The sequence below is a fragment of the Rhinolophus hipposideros genome, assembly GCF_964194185.1.
Source record: "Rhinolophus hipposideros genome assembly, contig: HAP1_SCAFFOLD_73, whole genome shotgun sequence".
Classification (NCBI taxonomy): Eukaryota; Metazoa; Chordata; class Mammalia; order Chiroptera; family Rhinolophidae; genus Rhinolophus; species Rhinolophus hipposideros.
This window is the reverse complement of record NW_027669463.1, coordinates 60088-81179: the sequence shown is the minus strand read 5'-3', so window position 1 is coordinate 81179 and position 21092 is coordinate 60088. Positions and strand designations below refer to the sequence as shown.

Genomic DNA, 21092 nt, shown 5'->3' with positions numbered 1-21092 from the left:
TCAAAGGTTTAATATGTTTTCACACAAACCTTAAATTTTCCTGGTTCCTCCAATTCAACAAGCAAAACTACTTAGACAACTACCAACATCCTGTGTCCTTCCTTCCTGTAATTTCTCTTTACCTTGTCATACCCTACCATTCTGATCTCTTTTCCCTCATCTGATGTCTAATCTCTGCTCTAAGAGCCTTATTCCTATCCCAACCTGTGTTGTTCCTATTGAAACGTGGATTCCCCTGCTAATTCCATTCTTAGCCTCTTCCATTGCATTCACTAGACCTTTCCATAATTAAAACACTCACCCAAAGGATGATAAAGAAGGAAGTGTACTGGGCTTAGAAACCTATACTAATCTCATTTCATCACTCACTGTAGTCAAATAAGTCACTTCAATCTCTGGGAGTTCAAACTCCTCATGTGATCAACCACTTGACCAAAACATTAATGGCAGCATGAAGTACTAGGGGTGTTTGCAATAATTAATTGATAACATTCCTTCAACACCTGGAATTCTATGTATTTTTGGTTCTGTCTATAAAAATGGAGAATACTTAGCTGGCAGAAGTGGAAAAAAATAACAGCAACAAAACTACCCCGAGTAAAGCAGAGAAAAAGGTAAAAAATCAAGAAAAGTCATGGAAGAAGGAAGAAAGACTAGAAAAAAAGAAAAAACTTCCTAGAATGAGGGAAGCGTACTAGCTTAAATGGAAACACAGTAATGGGAGTCAGTAAGTAGAAAAATCAATGAAAAATATCCTCTCAATTTGTGCTGAATTAACACAACAGTGTATACATAGATGATCTTCACTTACAGAACAACGATTCGTCCCAAGAAGGGTACATCGCATTATCCCTGAAAACATTTATCTGATTAGGTCTTGCTTATGTACAACCTGTGGTTCTGTGGCCACAGCGAACTGACATCTGCCCTCAACACTGATGGTGAAAACAAGGTTCTCGTGACGGCTGCAATTGTCAAGTACATTAAGACAGAGCTTGGGCTAACTGGGCTTGATAGGAAACTTCTAAATCAGCACTAAGGCATCACTAAACGGGACTCTCTGAGGCCACCTGACTTGTACCTGAATCTTGAATCCAGTCCTGTCCAGGCACTTCTCAGTATAGGCTGAGGGACAAGAGAACGGACTTGGGAAACCAAGCAGGCTGAAGGTCACATCACATGTCAGCCACTTGGTAACTATGGAATCAGGGTTAAATTAATCCACCTCCTGGAACCATACTCCTCTAATGAATAAAAACGGCCGAACGGCACAGCTACTTTGCAAATCTACTGTGCCGACGACCTGGGATAACCAATGTTAGGCACATAGTATAGGGTCTAGCCCAGAGCAGAACACTCATTAAAGCTTACTGGCTTCTCTCCGCAGTCTCTTAGTTAACATGCAATTTTAGAAATCCATAAAATCCTACCTGCTTGCATGGTCGCATTGAGAACACTCATCCACTGTTAAAAGAAAAAAATTCAAATACATTGTAAATACACAATAGAAAAACACAGAACTTTGAAAGCATCAGACTGAAGTGATGAAAAAATATTTCTTTGGGAACACCCCTGAAGACTATAGTAGAGTGAATGTTACTGATACAACTGGTGGGCAATTAATACATGAAGAACTTTTACTTCCTCTCCTATATATATGTGTGTATATATATTCATATTTATATATTCATACATATATACGTACACATATGTATGTACATGCATGTACTTATGCATGTTTGTATGTATTATACATTTATATCTAATGAGAGAAAAATAAACGTGATGTGCAATCATTTGATAGCTACAAGTCAAGTGCTACTTACAATGATTGTAATCCTTACCAAACCCATCGGAGTGAACGAAAATGGTATCAGTAGTAAAATCACTATCATAAACTAACACGGTCCAATTTAAATAGCATGATTTTTCTGCACTTCTGTCATGAAGAGCAGTTAGAAGAGAGTCCACTTGTTTTGCTCTGACACAGTACCGCTGTGCCGCTCTTCAGTCAAGGGTGTTCAGTTTAGGATGAAACACCCTGTCATTAGCAGCTTAGTCAAAGGCAGTCTGCTTTGCAGCACGGCAAAACACAGGAAACAGACTCTTTCTGGCCCTCTCTCCAGTGCAGGATAAGTATGAAAGACTTTGCGATTCCAGTTTTATCAAGTCTAACCCCTGAGACTGTTTCCCTCCATTGCTGGAGAATCTATCCGGCTCACCTCATAGAGCAGGAAGGTCCAAAGAGTTATTGCTGTACAGCAGCGTGTGATGCCATTTTTCTCATCCCTCCCCATAGTGGCAAATGTGTATAGAAATCATGGTTTTTTACCTTGTAAGTCATATGTCATCAAATCCTAAGCCGATGAATAACAGCAAACAAACAAACACCCCCCCCCAAAAAGACAAAGAGGTTATCTTGAATAACTACCTTCAATGACCCTGGAGTTTTAAGTTTTTAAACAGTCAAAAAGATGGCCACTGTATGATTCCAACTATATGATATTCAGAAAAAAACAAAACTATGAAGCAGTAGAAAGACGTGTGGCTTCCGGAGGTTAGGGAGAAGGGAGGGCTGAGGAAACGCCACAGAGGGTATCTAGTAGTGGATCTAGTCTGGGTGAGACTGGAAGGGGGGAGACCTGTCATTATACGTTTGTCAAACCCCACAGATTGGACCACAGCAAGAGTGAACTCTAACGTCAAGTGTGTGCTGTGAGTGGTCATGCTGAGTCAGTGCAGTTCATGGGTCGTCGTGAATGTACCACCCGCGGGCAGGGTGTCAACAGTGAGGGAGGCTCTGTGTGGACGGGGACATGGGTTTTGAGGGAACTTTCTCTACTCTCCACTCAATTTTGCCCTGAACCTAAACCTGCTCTAAAAACGAAGGCTTACTAATTAAAAAAAAAAAAAGTTTTCCACTGAACCTGCTATTACCAGATATGAACACATTAATGCTATTTTCAAAATACAGTCACCTTGAAAATGAATATAAAGATCCAGTATCAGAATATGATTATTCACCCAACCGAATGAAGCATATGAAAAGCCATAAACAAAGCAAGTGATTTTTGGAATACTTACACAAGAAAATCACTGATAAACGTGACTGAACATCTCGCATTAGCATGCTGAATAGGGATGCCAAGTGAATCAAAATGGAATCGTCCCTGTACTTACAGGACAACTTTGATTCTCATTGTAAATCAAAAATCATTGTGCTGATTTTATTCAAAAGCTATATTGAAACATTAATCACACAAAAAGATTGTAATTGCCATGGTTATTGCCATAGTAATGTATGTACAATACCTTTGAAATACTCACGAAAAGGCAAAAAAGTAACCAGCACTGCAATTTTTAATGGATGATACAACCAAAACCAGTACCAAGGCACGTCACCATATTACTTGCTATTAAAATAAAATTTTAAGCTACACCAAAAATTAAGTCATGCCTATAACTGCTGTGCAGAAAAGATTTCATACAGCAGGCCTGACTGCTATCCTTTGAAAGTCCTGCTTGAATGGCTGGCCCTTGGCTGGTATCTGGAAACCTGCATATGGGGAGGGTTCCCACCATTCCCTAACTAAGTGTGGCTCACCGTGCCTGAAATGCTTGTACGAACAAGGTGGTTCATGCTGGACACTCGCTTTCCTTCTGGGAATCAGGAATGTTAGCACCTGCTAGGGGGACGCTGCCTATGTGACTGGCGTGCCATGAAAGCACTCCATGAAGGCACTGAGTCTAATGAGACTCCGGTACCACTAGACAGCATTTCACATGTGGTGCCAGAATTTAACAGTGGGGAATTAAGCACATCCTGCTAACTCCACAGGACATGCGTCTTAGAAACTTGCGCCTGGTTCCCTCCTGTCAGACACTGTCACATACACCTTTTCTCTTTGCTGATTTTGCTCTCACTGTAATAAATCACAGGCATTAGTACAGCTATAGGCTGAGTCTTGTAAAGTGCTCTAGTGAATAACCAAACCTAGGGGTGGTGTTAAGAATCTCTAATAAATGGCATTATATGAAATTTTCATTCTTTGGGTTGATGCTTTCTACATGATTAAGGTCAGAAGGTGATTTTGCAGATTACCTATCATTAAATTTGTTTTTTTTTTATTCTTCTTTTGCAGATTCCTGTAGAGCTAGATATATTTGAATAAAGGCATAAAGAGGATAAATGAAATGATGTCAGAAAATACTGTAAAACAAGCAACCATCCTATTTTAATCAGAATAAAAAATAAAACATCCTAATGACAACATGTTCTATCAGTTCCTATATAGCAAATGAAGAGATCACACTGTCAATTTTCTACAACTAGGTAGGGTTTATGTCCTTTTTATAAGAGTTATGAATCAATCAAGTAACTGGGATAATTACAGAAAAACATATAACTATCACTTGTAGTATAATAATGTACACTGATTATAGAGTTCCTTTGCTTTCTAAACCTCTTTATTGCTTATAAAACTAAAAACATAGCTCTAGTATGAAAAAGCAGTGGTTAACAGAATATGTGAAAAGGAAACAAAAAATTATATCCATGTAGGATGAGTTACCCATGGATATACCAAGAAACTCAACATTCAGAGGAAAAAAACGTGTCTTCCCTATTGACCTGCTGTTCTTCTCTCTCCATCTGATAATGTCCTAGTCACTCTTCTCATGTCCCATTGAAATGCTAGTGCACATTCTGGAAACCTAGGAATCATCTTAGTTTTCTCACTCCCCACTAACTTTTTACATTCAATCATCACTAAATTGTATTAACCATAACACTCTCCAGGCTCTGCTTTATTTTTCCACAGCCACTGCCCTAGTCAAACAGGGGCTCTTAGCAGATGGCTTTCACAGGGGGAAGAAATGAAACACCACCGACTCTTATTGTTGCTTCCTAAATGAATAGGATTTATTTTCAGCAAAACAAATGAGAAAGACATTAGCCAGCAAAGACCAACATGTTAAATTGAATAAATTAACCTTCCTGACTTTTTTTTCTTTCAAAATGGATGGGTGAAAAATATCACAATGGACTGATACTAGTCCAAGGAAGTAAAAGCTTCCTTTGTCTGCCACTTATTTTCATGTGCTTTTCTTCAATCTATCCTCTATGTGAGGGGCCAGCAAACTCCAACCTGCCATCAATTTTTGTAAATAAAGCTTTACTGTAGCACAGTCTTGCCTATTCAGTTGGCCCACGACTGCTTTCACACCATGATGGCAGATTTGAGTAGGTATGACAGAGACCACATGGCCTAAAATCAGGCCCTTTACAGAATAAGCTTGCTGGTCCCTGCTTTATACCACAACCAGAGTGTCCGAATGCCGTCTCATCTTGTTCCTAGTCTGCTCAAAACTCTCCCATGATCCCTGCAGTAACCATTGCTGAGTCCCTGCCCACTTGCCATTTCTTCATCTTCATTCTCACTGGAGAACCACAATGCTGTGTGGATATTTACTGTCCCAATACACAAAGAACATGGCCTCTCTCCAGCTCCACAAAGAAAAATGATTATACTAAGCTAATCACAGTGACTGCTTTACCCCTAACTGCTGTGGGAACCAGCATGTGCTGTACCCTAGCCTGGAAATGTTAAGGGATATACTGGCAGCCTCTCAGTCTTCTTCCTATTTAAAAGAATCACATAGCTGAACATCACCGTTTATCAGGGAAACAGATATCAAAACCACAGAGCAATACCACCTCATTACTCTCAGATGGCTACCATCAAAATGGCACCATATAACAAATGTCGGCAAGGAAGTGGAGGAAAGGAAAAACAGAGCCTGCACTGTTTTTGGATTTGTAAATTGTTATATTCACTGGGGGAAACAGTATGGAGATTCCTCAAAATATCAGAAATAGAACTGCCATGAGATCTTGCAATTCTACTTCTGGGTATTTGTCCAACAAAAAACAAAACAGTAATTTGAAAAGACATCTGCACCTCTATGTTCACTGCAGCAGTATATATAATAGCCAGGATATGGAAGCAACATAGGCGTCCTTCGATAGATGAATGCATAAAGAGGATTTGATATGTGTGTGAGGTGTGTGTGTGTGTGTGTGTGTGTATACAGTAATACTATAACTGATATTAGAATAATTAACTCATCCTTAATATAACTGATATAATAATAACTCATCCATAAAAGATGAAATCTTGCCCTTTGTAACAATGTGGAAGTTCCTAGAGGTATTATGTTAAGTGAAAGAAGACAGAAAAAGACAAATACCTTATGATCTCATTTATATGTGGAACCTAGAAAAGCAAAACAAACAAAACAGAAACAGACCCATAGCTACAAAAAAGCAACTTGATTTTTCCCAGATGAAAGGGAGTTGAAGAGATGAACGAAAAAGAAAGTGAATGAGAAGTACAAACTTCCAGTGATGAAATATCTAAGCCACAGGGATGTAGTTAACAGCACAGGGAAAATATCAATAATATTACAGTCACTTTGAAGGGTGATAGATGCTTACTAGACATATTGTGGTGATAACCTCGCAAGGTATATCAGTGTCAAATCACTATGTTGTACACCTGAACTGATATAATGTGGTATGCCAACTATATACCACAGAAACGCAGTCCTTCAGCCTTTGGATATTGTCCTGTGAGAATATGATGCTTGGAGCCGTTGCTAATTAACCAGCCAGCAAATGAGACTTAAACAAAACACTGACAACCTCACAACTGAAACAGGGACAACAACAGGCAACTCATGGCATCACAGAACCACCAAAACCATCCTGGTGCCTCCTGTTGTAACCACTGTTAATTAGGTCACCTATTACCTGCAGCTAAACTATTCTAACTGATATATTTCCCAAGGCCTACAGGATAAGAGCAACTCCTTTCTCTAGAACTAAAGACTTTCTTAAGCTCGCCTTACCTAGGTGTTCACCACCTTCTCAACCATTCCCACAGCACGCTTTTTATACCATCAAAACTGAACTGCTTGTAAATCCTGCGAAGTTCACTGTGTATCTTAGCCTATGTCTGCAGTTCCTTCTGCCAAACCTGTAATCTTGATTATTGTTTCCCCTGCCCAACACGGTCCTGCCTCTTTATCTGGCCAACTCCCACTCACACTGCATACTTCCCTTAAATCCTACCCAGGTTTTTACAACCGAAATCATCATCATGGACATAAAGTGTCTGGCCCACGAGATCTGACAATTAGGTTCACGAAGTCATCCTAGAAAAAGTGCTGCATACCTCATTGCTGAATATCACTATGGTCACATTCTAAGTACTGCCCTTGGGAAGCTGTGCACCGATGCTAGTGCCTAGTCCACCCTTCAAAGCAATTTTGGAACTCTTTTTCTGGAATGGCCATCAGAGCTGTTGTTGTATTACTCTTGATGTCCCGAATGTCATCAAAATGTCTTTCTTTCAGTATTTCCTTTATCTTCGGGTAAAGAAAGAAGTCATTGGGGACCAGATCAGGTGAGTAGGGTGAGTATATCAATACAGTTATTTGTTTACTGGCTAAACACTCCCTCACAGACAGCGCCGTGTGAGCTGGTGCATTGTCGTGATGCAACAGCCATGAATAGTGGGCCAAAGGTTGAGGTTGTTTTCTTCTAACATTTTCATGCAGTCTTTTCAGAACTTCCAAAAACTAAACATGCTTAACTGTTTGTCCAGTTGGTACAAATTTATAATGAATAATCTCTCTGATATCAAAACAGGTTAGCAAAATTGTTTTGATTCTTGATTTGGACTGGAAGAACTTTTTTGGTCATGGAGAATTGGCTGACGTCCATTGTGCACTTTGATGCTTTATTTTAGAATCGTATTGGTATACCCAGGTTTCATCACCAGTGAAAACACGGCTCAAAACATTGTCTTGCCTCTCCAAAAGGTCTTGGCAACCTTTGACTCTCCTTTGCTTTTGTTCATCGGTGAGCCCCTTTGGATCTATTTTTGCACACACCTTTCTCATGCCAAGATTTTCAGTTAAAATTTTCCTAACTGTTTCTGTATCGATGTTTACTTGGTCTGCTATGCTTCTCACAGTCAGCCAATGATTTTGACTCACAATTCAATGAATTTTTGCAATGTTTTCCTCAGTTCTGGTCAATTCTGGCCACCATGACGTCTCTTCATCAGTGACACAATCTTTCCCCTCAGAAAAATGTTTAATCCATTTGTTCATGGCCGTTTTCTTCATGACATTATCCCCATGAACCTGGACTAACATGTTCCTGATTTCACTTCCACTCTTGCCAAGTTTAACAAGAAATTTAATGTTTGATCATAGCTCTGATTCAAGCTCAGACAGCCTCGCAATGGCACACAAAAACATGCAACAACAACGAGCAAGACACTGCCACTCAGCAAGACACAGCCACACATCAACACAAACACAACTCTGAGACACTGATATACCAAGGTTATGAAACCTTACTGAGCTGTTTGTACAGTGCTGCCAATGTAAGCGCACGGTGGCAAGTTCTCAAACTTAATTGTCAGATCTGATACTACACACCGAATAACAAACAATAATGATAATTATAAGCTCTCAGTGGGCTCTGGCACCTAGTAAGCACTGTGTAAAGTATAATAAATAATAAAAATGACAATAATAAGAACACGCCCTTGGAGGTAGGGACTGTGGTTTTAAAATGCTTGTCTTCTACAACATCAAAATAACACTTAGTGCCTAAAAGACACCTGATGGTTACACAGCAAATGGCTGCAGAGGCAAATAAATAAATAAATGAAAAGATCGCCCTTGAAAATTCTGTTTTAAGAAACCATAGAAATAAACCAGGGACAGCTCTAAAGTCTTAGGGGCACATTAAAGATCAAATTCCGTTTCATCTCTGTGTTTCCTATAACTTGCAAAACCACCGACACAAGTGCTTTGATAGAGGTCTACTAAGTTAAAGGGGTCCTCGGGCATTTCAGATTGCACAGTGCACAAGGTGCCACATTCAGTGAGTAGAATAGCGTTTTTGTCATTGTGAAACTTTTCTGTACTTTTATTATAATCTTTTGAGTCCTAAGTTAGGCTATGGGAACATTTATTATGATTATCTTTTGACTAGTGGCTACAGAGCATATTGTTCTAGAGAAATTACACTGTCATGACAACTATCCAACTAACAGAAGAAAACATCTTCTAATGAGGTCAACATGTCTCACTCTGTTTTGACTTATGAGGAAAAAAGGTGATAATAGTGAGACCTTGTTGGCATATCCACATGGAAAATAACCCATGCTTCTCAACAAGGCACAGCTTTACTGACTTGTATCAGTAGATACGTTTTAAAAACAGTCTCACTGCGATTCCTTCACACTGGCTAAGTTTTGCAGCTCTTATTGTTTGCCATTTGTTTGTGGGACTAGGAAGGTATTGTTGAGTTCCTAGTTTTAGTTACATTATGGTGAGACAAACCACAATGTAATAACAAGAATTCAATCACTACATGTAATCCATTTGCTGTAAAATTTAAACAAATATTTATTTTTACAAGTCCAACTTATTGACCAACTTATAAGGTGATTATAGAAGCAACATACAACATACTAATTTAAAAATCATTTTTCTTATTTACATAAATATCATATGGGATTGTAGGGGTCATGACTAGATAAATGAGTTTCTTTTCTCTCAGATTTTAAATTACCTACAATTAACTTTTATAATAATTCTGAATACTAGACTATGAAGAAAGACATTAACTAACAAAGAAAAAATATACATGCAATATACACATTTTTTTAACAGCTCTTTCAATAGCAAAACTTTCTTAGTCTTACTGTATGTCTGGTAGGACCACAAAGAATACTTCACCATTAAGAGTCTTACCTCGACTGTTACTGTCAGAAGACGTTTTACATCTCCTTTCCTTTTTATAATCAGAAATTAGTTGGGCGTTGCTATGTATAAAAGAGGTGAGAATATTACTGTTTTAATACTGACAGGAAAACATTTATCAAAACATGGAATTCTTAGAGTATTTCAGGTAATGTCTGAGCTAATATAAAAACTTGAATTATCCCATACGCTTCAATTTTGTAAGTTCTAAAGACAAACAAATAAAGAAACAAAAACTCATAGACACAGACAACAGTTCAGTGGTTGTCAGAGAGTAAGTGGAAGAGGGGATAGTAGAAAAGGGTAAAGGGGGTCAAACATATGGTGACAGAAGGAGAACTGACTCTGGGTGGTCAACACACAATGTGATATATAGACAATATATTAAAGAATTGTACGTTTGAAACCTATGTAATTTTACCCCTATTGTCACCCCTATGTCACCCCTATAAATTTAAGTTAAACCCCTATGTCACCCCTGTAAATTTAAGTTAAAAAAACCCATAGTAAGTTGCACAAAATGTTTCTTAAGCATGTGATTAAAGAAGACAAAAGAGCAAGGTGAACCAGTCATGCTGAGGGCAGCATAGTTCAGTCAGTTAATTAGAATTAGCAGGGGCGAGAGTTGAGAACTCAGAAATCCTAGTTCTATAGCCCACAAGATCCGTTTTCGGGGAAGTCACCGCTGTTAGGCTCAGAGCTTTCCTCTACAAACCAAGCATCTCACTGCCTTATTTTACAGGTTGTCAGAGGATCAAATAGGTAATACAGCAAAATGGTAAGGCAATGGAATAAGTATTTTTGAGCTTTAGTTTTTGAAATTATTTTGGAATTCCAAATAAACCTAATGTGTGCTTTTCATAGGTTCTATTTAACATTCAAATGTTGCAGTTTACAGAAAATGTTTTTAATTTTGGTTATCAGCTACTCTCTTTGTGGTTTGTAATTCAGTACATCTCAGCTATTATGTAATTTGTAATTAAATGCGTTTAGAAATATGTTACCTCAATAAGGTAGATAACATAACTGCCCCTATTATCGTAGCTAATCACACCAGTGGCAGAAAAGTCACAGAAGTCAAGACCTGGCTTGGACTACTTCCGTCTCATGTCTACCTCCTGAAACTCTGACCTCTCAGATCTTTCTAACCTTCCTAGGCATCCCCAGTTGACTTGGAAGATAGAACACATGCACACTCATGAGGCGTGGAAGGGGTGCAGCTATTCTAACACCAAGTAACCTCCTTTAGATCCAGAGCTTTCTGTTTACTGGCTTCCGTGTCAGGCAAAACTTTAAATACTCTGAAACCTGAGGGAGAGTCAAGTCACTGGCCAGATTTTCATTATTTTGGAAAACAGATCACTGAGCCTCATCTTAACTAAGGAATCACAGGCAACTTAGTGTCTACTACTCTGGGAAAGGCGTATGGGACCTTCCAGGACCTAAGGAAAGATACTCCATGGGATAGCAAGTGGCCTTGGGGTACAGATCTGGTAACAGGAGAAAGGAAAGTCTGATCTTTTCCTGCAGCATTACTGGCACCTCTCTGACAGCTCAGAAAGTTCCAACTAACATGTGCCGGCAGAAGACACAACAAGACACTCAAAAGGGTAAGTCATTATGAGGTTTGGGCTAAGATGTGGGCCCCGCATAGTTTTTCAGTGTTGGGGAAGGCTGTGTGTGGCTAAAGCTAGAAGTCCAGACTCCCGGGACAGGGAGCTGGTGCTCTGGAATAGGAGCTAAGGATGTAAGCGAGCATCTGCATGTCAAGTTAAAAATATCGCCACTTTGAAGTCCAAGTGTGGAAAACCATGGACACAGAGGACTCGGGATCAGCAAGGGAACCTTGGAGCATAGGGAGTCATGACGACAGGACCGTTTCTATAGCAACCGTGCAGCAACACAATCGATGGAAACCAATGAATGACCAGAATGACCTTCCTTCCCTCTCCATCTAACTTGTGAAAGAGGATGGTCCCCCTTGGACTTAGGGAACACTCTGGCTTCTTGAAAAATTCAAGAGGGGAGCATAGCCAATAGCCTCCAGAAAATAGAGAATTTCCTGCTAAACTGTACAATTTACACCCCCAAATAACTAGTTGGAAAAGTCAGAGAAGAGACATTATTGGTACCTGAAACACAGGGGTTATGCTTGGAATGAAATGGAGAACGTGGGGATCCCTAAAGATAAAGGTCTTCAAAGTTCTGGGATAAGGAATCTGTCCCTTCGCTACGTCTCACACGTCTGACTGTTTGTTTTCTGGCTGAGGATGTCTACTAACTCACTGCCATCCCCCCCCTGCCTGACCCCAGTTAGGACGTCTCACCTGTTCCCTAAGAAGTAACAGTGAAAGTGTCTGGAAGCCCAGTTTGTTGATAACTACCATTTCAATGTACACACTTACTCCGTCAAACCCTTAGATAAAGCATATTCTTCAGCAGTCCTTCCAATGTCATCTTGAGCAAAGACATCTGCACCTGCCTGAAGCAGAAGCCGGACTGTATTTGAGGACTTATTCTTTGCAGCAAGCATGAGGGCTGTTCTGAAATAACGGAGAGACAACTTCACCCTTAGGAACTTAAATTACGTAAACAGCAACATTGAGAGACTTTACCAAGTTCAATATATTGCTTATCTGTATAGAATTGACCATTTACATGCTTAAGTGTTCATCTTTGTAAATTATGTCCAAATTGTGTCTAAAATGAAGGGACATAAAAACAACAACAAAAAAAAAGCCTCTTGCTCCACTTGGGTATTACCTAGAAGGTGCTAATTTAAAGTTCTCTAATAGACAAGTAACTCTGCTGAGGTCACTTATCTGAAGTAGGTGAAGATTTCAATAAAGAATTTCCCATTTCTTCCTTAGTCTTATATATGGTACATCCAAAGTCAGCTAGAAGTCAGGCAAGTTAAAGCTACTTGGCAGGCTCAAAACAATAATATTAGTACTAATTCTAGTAAACATTGTCATCATTGAGTTAACGGTGCTCATAAGCATGTGCTGGGCACTGAATCACATGCCAGGTCAAGACACACGACCATACTTGAAGGAGATATTATTTCCCTCGTTTCCACATCGGGAAACATGTTTGGTGATGACAGTAATGTTCCCATGGTCACACACGTGACACATAGGAAAGCTGAGCATTGAAGCCAGTCTTGAGTGAACTGAAAGCCCATCTCTTTTTTAATCACCCATCCATGACTTGTTTCATTAAAGAAGAAGTTTATTCAGTTAATGCTGTCTTTCTCCCTTCTACCCATACCAATTAAAAATGATAAAAAAAACCATCAAAATAGACTAGAAACGAAAAAGGATAAAAACTGAGGAATATCTGGTAGTAGTAATACACAGTCACTTAGGGCAAACCCTATAACATCAGTATTCCTTGAAGAAAACAATTTAAAGCAGTCATCCAAACAACAAAATCAACTCCTATTTACGTTTAACGTGCATCTTTTAAGGAAACCTGAATACACAGTAGAGGTTAAAAAAAACTGTCAGAGAGACTAAATCCAATATTGTATCATAAACTAAGTTAGAGTCCATACTATACAAAACTAGTAAAGTTACTGTGAAAACCCTTTAGCTAATATAATACCATGTGACCAAAAACTGCAATGACAAATGACATCAGTCGATATCATAAATGAATATGAATCCTGTAGGCTACGGTTCTTCCTGTTCACCAGGCAGAATAATTGCTTTTCTACCTAACTGACGATGTGCTGATATTTTTCACTTTGAAATTATAGGTTAATCCTCTTCTTCTTAATTTAATCTTTCTGACTTGAGTAACTGTTACCGCTCTAAAACAGTTCTAAGTTAAAAAAAAAGAACAAACAAATGTACCTTTTCCACTTATCAACTGCATGTATGTTTGCATGTCTCTCGAGTAAAAATTCCACCATTTTCCAGCGGTCCTTATACACAGCAAATAAAAGTGGTGTAAAATCAAACTGTAAAACAGAGAAAACAATTTATAGCTTAAAAAGCTAGATAGTTCTAAATTGAATTTGAAAACTCATAAAAGATCCTCTAAACTTGAACATACACTAGAGAAAGTAAATAAAAAGTAGCCCTCTGTGTTGTCATCTGCTGCTCCTTCCCTTTAAAATATCCTCCTCCTTCCTCTCTAACAGATGGACTTCCACCTCATTCTCCAGAACTCCCTTCAAACACTGACAGTCCTGGTGCCAAGAACTTTGCTCCCATCACAATCTCTATCGCACTATACTGCAGTTATTTTATCGTTCCCCACCTGAACCCAGAGCTTTCTGAGGGCAGGGGCTATTCTTCATCCCTGTATCTCCAAGTTCGAAAACATAGACGTAAATGCTTTAAGTCGTTTTATTGAATTGATAACCTAAATAATTATTTCTGGGGTAGAGTTTGTTACATTATATTCCAAAGAATATGTACTTTAGCAGAAATTAATTACTGTGCCCCACTAGGAATATTCCAGAAAGATCACCGGTATTTGAGAAATATAAAACTGTGCTTTATATGGCTATTACTAAAGAAGTGTTTCAGGTCGCTTAATCCCGATTTGACAATACTTTTCTGTGGCAAACATTAACATCTGAAGTATCATAGAATTTCAGGGATACAGTTTGGAGAGCTTTCCAACAGAAGTGAAGGTTTTCTGCAGTTTATACAAACTTGCTTGCTTCTCTTCTATCCATGTTCTCAGGATCCCAGATGTCAACTTCAGGCTCTCCTGCTCCAAAAGGGTCACTAAGGAAATGGACTCTAAATTAAAAAGAGTTAGGCTTCAAATGACCTTTGATTGCTTATCACTAAATGGTCCATGGGTTTTCTCCCATTATAAGACGATGGGATTTTATCTTGGCTGTTGGTAAGCTCAATGTGAAATTTTATTCTCAGTTGCAAGGATAATCTTGGGACCCCAATGCCTATCTACTTTTTGAAAAAATCTGTTTTTTATTCTGTTTCTATTTTAATTGCTACTTAAAATTATTTTATAGCTCAGGCAAAATATAACTCCGAAATAAAACATCATGGCTTATCAGTTAACGTTTTAATACTGATCTATATGGATGATTTTTAGCATCATGAAAGTGACTAAATCACTTGCATTTTTAAGGAACCACGTTGAGGAGGATGATAGAATACTGCCTGGACTATGCATAACATCTACAACTATAACCATCATTGACCTCATAAGACTTAAAGACATTTCAATGGGTATGATTATTTATAGGACGTATAATGATAAAGGAAGTGTTTTGTTTTTTGTTTTTTTTTAAAAGAAAAACAACTTAGGAATTCTAGCTTGAAAAACTCAGTCTCATTCTAAGGTGATTAATACAGAATACGTATAATAAATCAATATAGACTGTCTTGAAAATCTTGAAGCGTTTATCAAAATATTCTATAAAACAGGAATCGCACACTCCAGTGCTTACGGAGGCAAAGAAGGTGACCCAAGTAAGTGAAGAAGCCAGGTGGGGACAGTAGCACACTAGGGAACACATGTCTCATATAAGAGGCGCAGCCTCGCCACAGGACACCCATCTGTAGTCAGGGCTCAAGGGGACCAGGCTTGATTCTTTAGGAGAAGCTTGACATCCTTATTTCTTCATGAGTCTCCAAAACTTTCGATGTTCACTCAACATATGGAGGTAAACTAAACATATCAAGGAGCCATAATTAGTCCGTGGCCCACTTGGGATGTTTTATCTGCTGTTTCCAAACGTTTGTGTATAATGTGAATATTTGTATGTAAAATCTTTCTGTTTTTTAGTATCATATGCTTCATTAAAAAACTGGGCCCCAACATGCAATAAAACTGTCATTTAGACTCATTACACCCACTTCAAGAATTTTTCCCATTCTTATTCAAACCATAATCTATTTGTATTCATTTTTCAGATTGTTAATCCAATGGACAATTACATTATAGGACTGCTGACACTAAATTATTGACACTTCCCATCTGTATTGCTACTAACTTCATGGGATTTCATGTTTAAACCTACCATCGTGATTATGCCACGGCTCTATGAATTTCACAGACATACTGAGAGAATTTATCACACACTTTCGATCATTGCAGCATCATTTACGGTGGCCAAGGAGTGGAGACAACCAAACTGTCCTTCAACAGATGATTGGATAAAAAAGATGTGGTATGCATACACAATGGCATACTACTCTGCCATAGAAAAAATAAAATGCTGCCCTTTGGGACAACACGGATGGACCATGACATTATTATGCTATGCAACACAAATCGGACAGAAAAAGTCGAGGACCATCCGACTTCACTCATATGAGGGATATTAAACTGAAAGCAACAGACGAACAAGACAAGGAAACAAAAACTGATAGACACAGACAACAGTTCAGTGGTGACCAGAACGTAAGGGGGGGACGGTGGATAGTAGAGAAGGGTAAGGGGGGGTCAAACATACAGTGAAGGCAGGAGAACTGACTCTGGATGGTGAGCACATACTATGACATACAGATGACGCATTATAGAAATGTACACTTGAAACCCATTTAAATACAATAACCATTGTCATCCCAATAAATTTAATTAAAAACAAAGAAAAGAAAACTGGAGATTTACAGAACAACAGGCAAAAAAAGTAGGTTCACAATTTCCTATTACTGCAGGAAAACCCTGCGTGCAGTAAGCATTTGTTGATCTAACAACCTGAGCACAAACAAACATGCAAAACTCTTAAAGGGCCCGATTCTATGCATTAGGAGACCACCCATCAGCAAATTTCTAAAGATTCTCTGAGCACCAGTGAATGACTGATGGCTGAAAGGAAAAAGGTTTTCTTCTTTAAGCCAGCAGGTACCGCCAATGATATTTCCTTCCACTTCTCGAGCCCAGAGGTACAGACAGTTCAAAAGTCAGGCGAAGAGTGTTGGGAAGGAGAGAGCTGAAGGAGAATCACCTCTCACACTCCACCTCTTCTAGAGATTTCTTAAGTATTTGAGATCTGCGAATTGATACATTGCACTAGTAGTTCTTAACCAAGAGTTGTATCAGAATCTCAGGGAGATATTTCTAAACAACACATGTCCAGGCCTTATTAGCTTTCCATAGTCAAAACCTTCAGGAAGAGCCTAGCTTGTAAATGGTTTCCAAGTTCCTAGGGTGACTGTGATTCGCCAGCAGAATTCTAGCCGAGAAGTAGTCCGGGAGACGATCCCTTCGGTCTCTTCTCTAGCCTAAGTCACCAATTTCCTCTGACATTGACGATTAGGCCAAATAAAAGTGGAAGAGACATGTCACTTATGAAAACCACACTTAATTTCCTGGGTAGGAGTGGAAACGGGATTAACAATTAAAATGCAACTTGATTTCATTATTGCTAAACCCCTTACTTCTCATGGGACAGTCTACATTTCACAGCAGAGTTTAGACTCTTCCCTAGGTGGCTCTTTCTGCCAGAACAGATGACATGTCACTTAATTGTCTGTCCTTCCCTCCTTTCCCACTTAATTGCCGCCTGTTCACTGCAATCTGGTGGATTCGGAGCCTTCCCAGATGTGGTCTCAGGGAAGTTTAAAACTCACTAACTCTCTCTCAAAACTAAGGATTATTATCCCCCAAAACTGAAGAGGACCTTGACTAAGCACATAAACTGAAGAAAAACAAAAATAAAAAGCCTCTTTTTATTAATTAAACTTATTGGGGTGACACTGGTTAGTAAAATTACGTTGGTTACAAGTGTCATTTCTATGATACAGCATCTGTATGTCGCATTGTGTGCTCACCACCAGAGTCAGTTCTCCTTCCACCACCATATGTTTGACCCCTTTTTCCTCATCTATCTCCCCTCCCCCCTTTACCCTCTGGCAAATATTGAACTGCTGTCTGTGTCCATGAGGTTTTGAAAAACCTCTTCTTGTTATTTCCCTTCAATAGCCAAATTTCCAAATTGCCCTGCATATTTCTGATGGTTATTTCCTTTCCCTTTCCTTTTTCCCTCTTAGGCTTTAGCCAATGAGTACTAAATAGCTTTATATAAATCGTTTGTTTATAAAAAAAAAAAAAATTGTCAACAGCGGGAAGATTTCTATGATATTGTAAAATGCTTTTTTGTTTGTTTGAGTTTTAAGGTAAAGCCAATTTCAAAGGCAAATTTTGCCTTCCTACATTGTTTTGCATTAATTGGAAAACAACTCGGACGTGAAAAAACACTTAAAAAAGGAAGTGTTGCCTGTAACAAGTTTTGTTTTCACACGTAATTTGTCGTAAGTGCATAAAAGAGAGCTGTGCCCTCTACTGCTACTTTAGAGGTATCATCACGTAAAGTAAAATTTTAGAAAATTAAGTTCCAACTGTTTGCATTCAGGGAACGCTTGAGCTTCCAAAAATGTAAAATTGACCCTTCCTCTGTCAACCAAGGGCATTCCTGCTGGGGTTGCAGTGGCGAGCAGTGATGTACGTCCAGGAACAAAAAGGGGTGAACGCGTCCCCATCACCTGCTCCCTCTGTACACCTAAAACCTGCCCAGCACCTCCACAAGGCTGAGCAGGAGCCCCACTCCGAGGTGGAGACCTCAAGGGGGGCCGTGGCTGGCAGAGTGGCTAGGAACGCAGGTGGATGCCCTTGCTGGATGTCCAAACGTGACTGGCCTTCCTGCCCTAATCTTCAGAATCCCCGAGGCCTGGGGTGCTCAGGGCCAGTGTCCTGCTGCTTCCCCTCCCTACCTGCACACCCCCAGCTCCCTGGCGGGACCCAGGCTCCACTCCTCCTCCCACCCACCCCCAGGAACACCCATCTCTTAGGCCCTGCCCTGCAGCAGCCACCCCCACATACTTCCCTCCCCCGGGGTCTTCAGTCCTTGGTGTGAGTGAACCTGGCACCGACTCCTAAGCAGTAACAGGACTCTTACAGGACAGAACTGGGCCCTTTCTGTGGCCACCCCATTTCCCCTTCCTGACTTGGCTTTGGACTTGTTTCTATGGCGACAGGGCCAGGTGTACAGCATGCTGTATATATCGACTAGAAATAAAATGCTTGTGGCTGAAACACATGTATTACAAATATTGTGTAAATACAGTCTGTGGATCTATACCTCATTGGTTGCTTCCATGTCTGCCTGGTGTTGCAGCAGCAGTTCAGCTATCGCGGTGTTGTGCCCCATGGCCGCGTAGTGGAGAGCCGTGTTGTCACGGAAGTCCTTCACATGTGGATCCGCTCCATGCTGTAGTAGGATTGTTGCACACTCCTCTTCCTGGCACTCCACGGCCTGTCAGGATACGTCATTAAATGAACGGTAAATTATGGGAATTCAAAGTAAGCATTCCACAAGTTTCCACAATTAGTTATAGTTGATTGAAACTATTTCATTTTTATTCTAAATAGTTAAATAAAATCCATCTCCTGTTGACAGACCTGGCTACCACATACCTTTATTAGAGCTGTCTTGTTTCTGTTGTCACCGAAATTCATCTGGCATTTTTTCTCTGCTAGAAGAGTCACCACTTCCTCATGGCCAAAGGCGCAGGCCAAATGGAGAGCAGTCCTATGAGGGTGAGAGGACATTTAGGACATTACAGGGCACTGTCTCAAACATGCAGCTCTGCACGCAATTGTAAACATGACGCGCCACTCCAATGCCTTCAGAACCAACATGGAGTTTTCTTCTGCACAAAGTACAATATTCACGAGCTCTTGTTACTCGCCACACTAAGGACAGAGCAGCCTATGTGACTACAGAGAGCATGCCCTGGGGAATCAGCTCAACTCGGGTCTGATCCTAATTTAACTCGACCACTTATTAGCTGTCCCTTAGCCTTTGTGTGCCTCCATTTCCTCATCAACAAAATGGGGATAAAAACTGTAGTTAACATCACAGGACACTGTTGTGGGCTTACATGGGAATCTATGCAAAGTGTTTACTTAGGTTCCTAGCACAAAACACACAGCTCAATAACTCTTTGGTAATATTATCAGAATCATTACCATCACTACTACTTTAAAAGACAACATTTCAATTAAGTAAAATGATATCATTCCACCTACTTTGCAGCTGTGTTTTAAGGATTAAGAAAGAACACTGTATTTCAGTGATTCTAAGATGCTTCTTTTCTCATATTTTAACACCTCTGACTCTGGAAGGCAATGTATAATTCAGAATGCCTTGAAAGTATAGTTGGAGCATTTAAATAATTTCTTACTGGTATTTACAAGAACGGGCATCCTACCACCCTAACGTGAAGTGAAATAATGGAAACACACCAGACCTTCCTCCGTAGTTCTCATCATAAGTTGGCATCTAAATAAATGTTCATTCTTAAGAGCATCATGGGGAAAGAGGACTAACATCACCAAGAAATTCTTGTTTTGATTTTCAAGAAACCTGAAGCCAAAAGAGACTCAGCATTCAAGTGACTAGGGATGGCTCCTTTCATTGACTGTTTTGATTCATAGATTACATGAAAATCGGATGATTTCCAGTGATCGATACTCGTATTTAATACTATTGTACACTAGCTAAACAGCAAGTTTGGTCACTGTTCACAATGTCCTAACTGGAGAAATCCTTTTGTTTGAAACGAGGGAGGAAAAGCTTCAATGGATATTAGGTACTAATACTTCCATTTACAATTTTTCATTTCGCTCCTACTGGGCAACATAAAGTTTTTAAGGATGAAGAGGGCCTGAGAGATAGATTCTGAGAGTCCCGAGTAGACTGTGTCTGCTCCATAACAGGTATTCAGTGTATATCTGATGAATAAATGCATTGAAAGAAGGGATAACTACAGCTGGAGAGTTCAATGTTTTTAAACAAAATGTTTATAGTAATGCAGTACTTCTGCAATAGTAATAATCACTTATATGTGCTATTTTTGATTTCCATAAAGACAGAACCAAAATGATGAATCAAAAATCATTTAATATTATAGGTAGTGAAGCTCTATATAATAAAAAAATAAGTGTGTACAGAAATATAGATACATGAACTTCTACCAGCACAGATAAAAAGACTGCCTTTACTTTTGAAGAGGCTAAAAGTTGCCAGAAAATACCAATCTTTAAAAAAAAAATTTGGACATAGAAGTGAGAAATTGTTTTAATCTGTACAAGATGCATATTCCTGGGAATAATGAAATATTACCTGGGATTACTTTATTAATAACAAGCTGTTACTAGAATTCCTGTATATGTTCAGTGTAGAGATCAGATTTTTTAAAAAAGAAAATGTCACAGTACAAACACTCAGATATCAAGTTTGCACATATTTTTGG

General features: G+C 39.3%; 1 protein-coding gene across 1 annotated transcript in view; it reads right to left on the bottom strand.

Annotated features, from left to right (window-relative positions):
* The window catches only part of LOC308495584 (uncharacterized protein), a 45305-nt gene that overhangs the window by 22109 nt on the left and 2104 nt on the right, over positions 1–21092 (bottom strand). The window contains exons 2-7 of the mRNA XM_081080553.1: positions 19252–19366; positions 18917–19090; positions 13704–13810; positions 12252–12389; positions 9838–9908; positions 1431–1464 (exon numbers count right to left, since the gene is read on the bottom strand). Coding sequence (XP_080936679.1) covers positions 1431–1464; positions 9838–9908; positions 12252–12389; positions 13704–13810; positions 18917–19090; positions 19252–19366 — 639 coding nt within the window. The remainder of the gene's footprint in view (positions 1–1430; positions 1465–9837; positions 9909–12251; positions 12390–13703; positions 13811–18916; positions 19091–19251; positions 19367–21092) is intronic.